Raw genomic sequence first — 1,953 nt, forward strand, 5'->3', positions numbered from 1 at the left:
GCTATTTTTTGGTTGCAGCCGTCATTGTTTGTTTGGCGGGTCTGGGCTGGGGATTCAAACCCGCCACCTTAGGTGTACGTGGCTGGCGCCTTAGCGGGTTGAGCTATAGGTGCCAAGCCAACAAGTAATCTTGATGACTAAAATCAAGTGCCAAGGATGGTGAGAAAGATAAAAGAAGGCTGAATTCCTAATGGAGAAGCCACCATAACAGTCCTGGGCTATTTGTTTCTGGGCTTTCTTTTACTTTTATTTGTTCTAGCATTTGTTAATCCATACGTGAAAACTAAGCAAGGAGGGGCTGACTTCACTGTCTGCCTTTCCAGCCAGCTCTAAGCACTGATGCCCCCCGGTGGCAGCCCAAACATTTCCCTTATCCTAACTACTGAATGTGTAGGCATTCCCTGGTTACTGATTGTAGTCCCCTCACTGCCAAGAAGCGGAGGTCAACTCAAGGATCCCTCAATGAGATATCAATATACTCTTCTGGTTTTTGGCAGGAGTATTTGGCAGGGAAAGGCCAAAGAAGTGAGTTCCATCTTCATGTAGTAACCCAGATTGTCATTCTTTTTACTCTATTGGTGGCTAAGTCCAAGCCAATCCCTAGCTAAGGTCCACTGATATTCAGTCAACAAATAGCTGAACATTCCTGGGTTGGGGGAGGCATTCCACTTCCAGTGATACTATGGCAAAGAGCCAGCAATTATGTAGAGCTGGTTATGTGAGAATGCTGCTAACTGACAACAGTTCATACCTCCTCAGACTGATATGATAATCACTTCTGCTTACATATCTATTTTTTGCAGTTTTTCGCTGGTCTGGGTTTGAACCTGCCACCTCCAGTATATGGGGCCAGTGCCCTACTCCTTTGAGCCACAGGCGCCGCCCTGCTTACATATTGTAAGATAACAACTCTTTCCTGGGCCAAAAAGGCCAAGCAAAGAAGATAGTCTGTGAGTGAGATGGTATCATTGAACCACATGTTCTCAACACATAGATTGCTCATTCAAAATAAGGAGCAAGGACAGAGATGGTAAAGAGTGTTTGACATTCAACCAAGAAACAACACCCCAAGAAACAAACAATAAAAAAAGTACATACTGAGGTATGTATCTAAAGGTATACAATTCTCCAGGTCATCTGTGGGTGACAGAAGCTCACAAATACTTTCAGCTGTGTGGTCTTCAGGGAATTTGCTGTGGTCTCCACATTTTTTGAGGATCTCCACACAATCTGATCTTGAAAAGAAAAATGCACATACACTTAGAGTTCAAGAAACCTTCTCATGTCTAGTTAATATCACTTGTGTTTCTAAAGGTTTCCAGAAAATGTTTCATAATGTGTAACACATTAACGTTCATGTGACTTATAAATTATTTTTCAAGTTTTCACATTACTTTTTACATTACTAATCTTCAAATATTTTTTTAATACTGATTGCATTTGTTAGGTAAAGTCCCTCTTAAATTTTTAAGTTTTAAAATTTTTTATTGATTCATGTTTTAGGATTACTTCCAAAATTTTTATTTTTTTGTAAGAAAACACCGTGGCCCCAAGGAAAAGATACTTTCATAGTGTGGCAGTCAATGTGTTAACCTAGTCAGTTAGGAAACATTGTTAAGCATGGCAAAAGAAAACAGTCATAGTGGACCTCAGGTTCAATGAAAAATTCAAGGCATCCCTAACTTTCTCTTATTTGAGATCAAAGGCCTTGCCCAAATTTTATACTGTTATTACAATCAATGTGGCTTTTTACTATCATTGAAAGGAAATTAATCTGATTTGTTCTTTGCAGTCATATCTCCTCTTTTCCTTGGGGCCTTATGCTTCCTTGCTTGCCTCCTTCCCCTTTTTCCTTTCTGGTTTAAATATCTTTTTAGGGCTCGGCGCCTGTGGCTCAAGCGGCTAAGGTGCCAGCCACATACACCTAAGGTGGCAGGTTTGAATCCCCAGCCC

General features: G+C 40.8%; 1 protein-coding gene across 2 annotated transcripts in view; it reads right to left on the minus strand.

Moving 5' to 3' along the window:
* The window catches only part of RECK (reversion inducing cysteine rich protein with kazal motifs), an 80,058-nt gene that overhangs the window by 25,678 nt on the left and 52,427 nt on the right, over positions 1-1,953 (minus strand). For both annotated transcript variants that reach the window (XM_003800223.2, XM_023519355.1), the window contains one exon: positions 1,099-1,235. In XM_003800223.2, the coding sequence (XP_003800271.1) occupies positions 1,099-1,235 (137 nt within the window). The remainder of the gene's footprint in view (positions 1-1,098; positions 1,236-1,953) is intronic.

The sequence above is a fragment of the Otolemur garnettii genome, unplaced genomic scaffold (genome assembly GCF_000181295.1).
Source record: "Otolemur garnettii isolate 467f Iridium unplaced genomic scaffold, OtoGar3 scaffold00172, whole genome shotgun sequence".
NCBI lineage: Eukaryota > Metazoa > Chordata > Mammalia > Primates > Galagidae > Otolemur > Otolemur garnettii.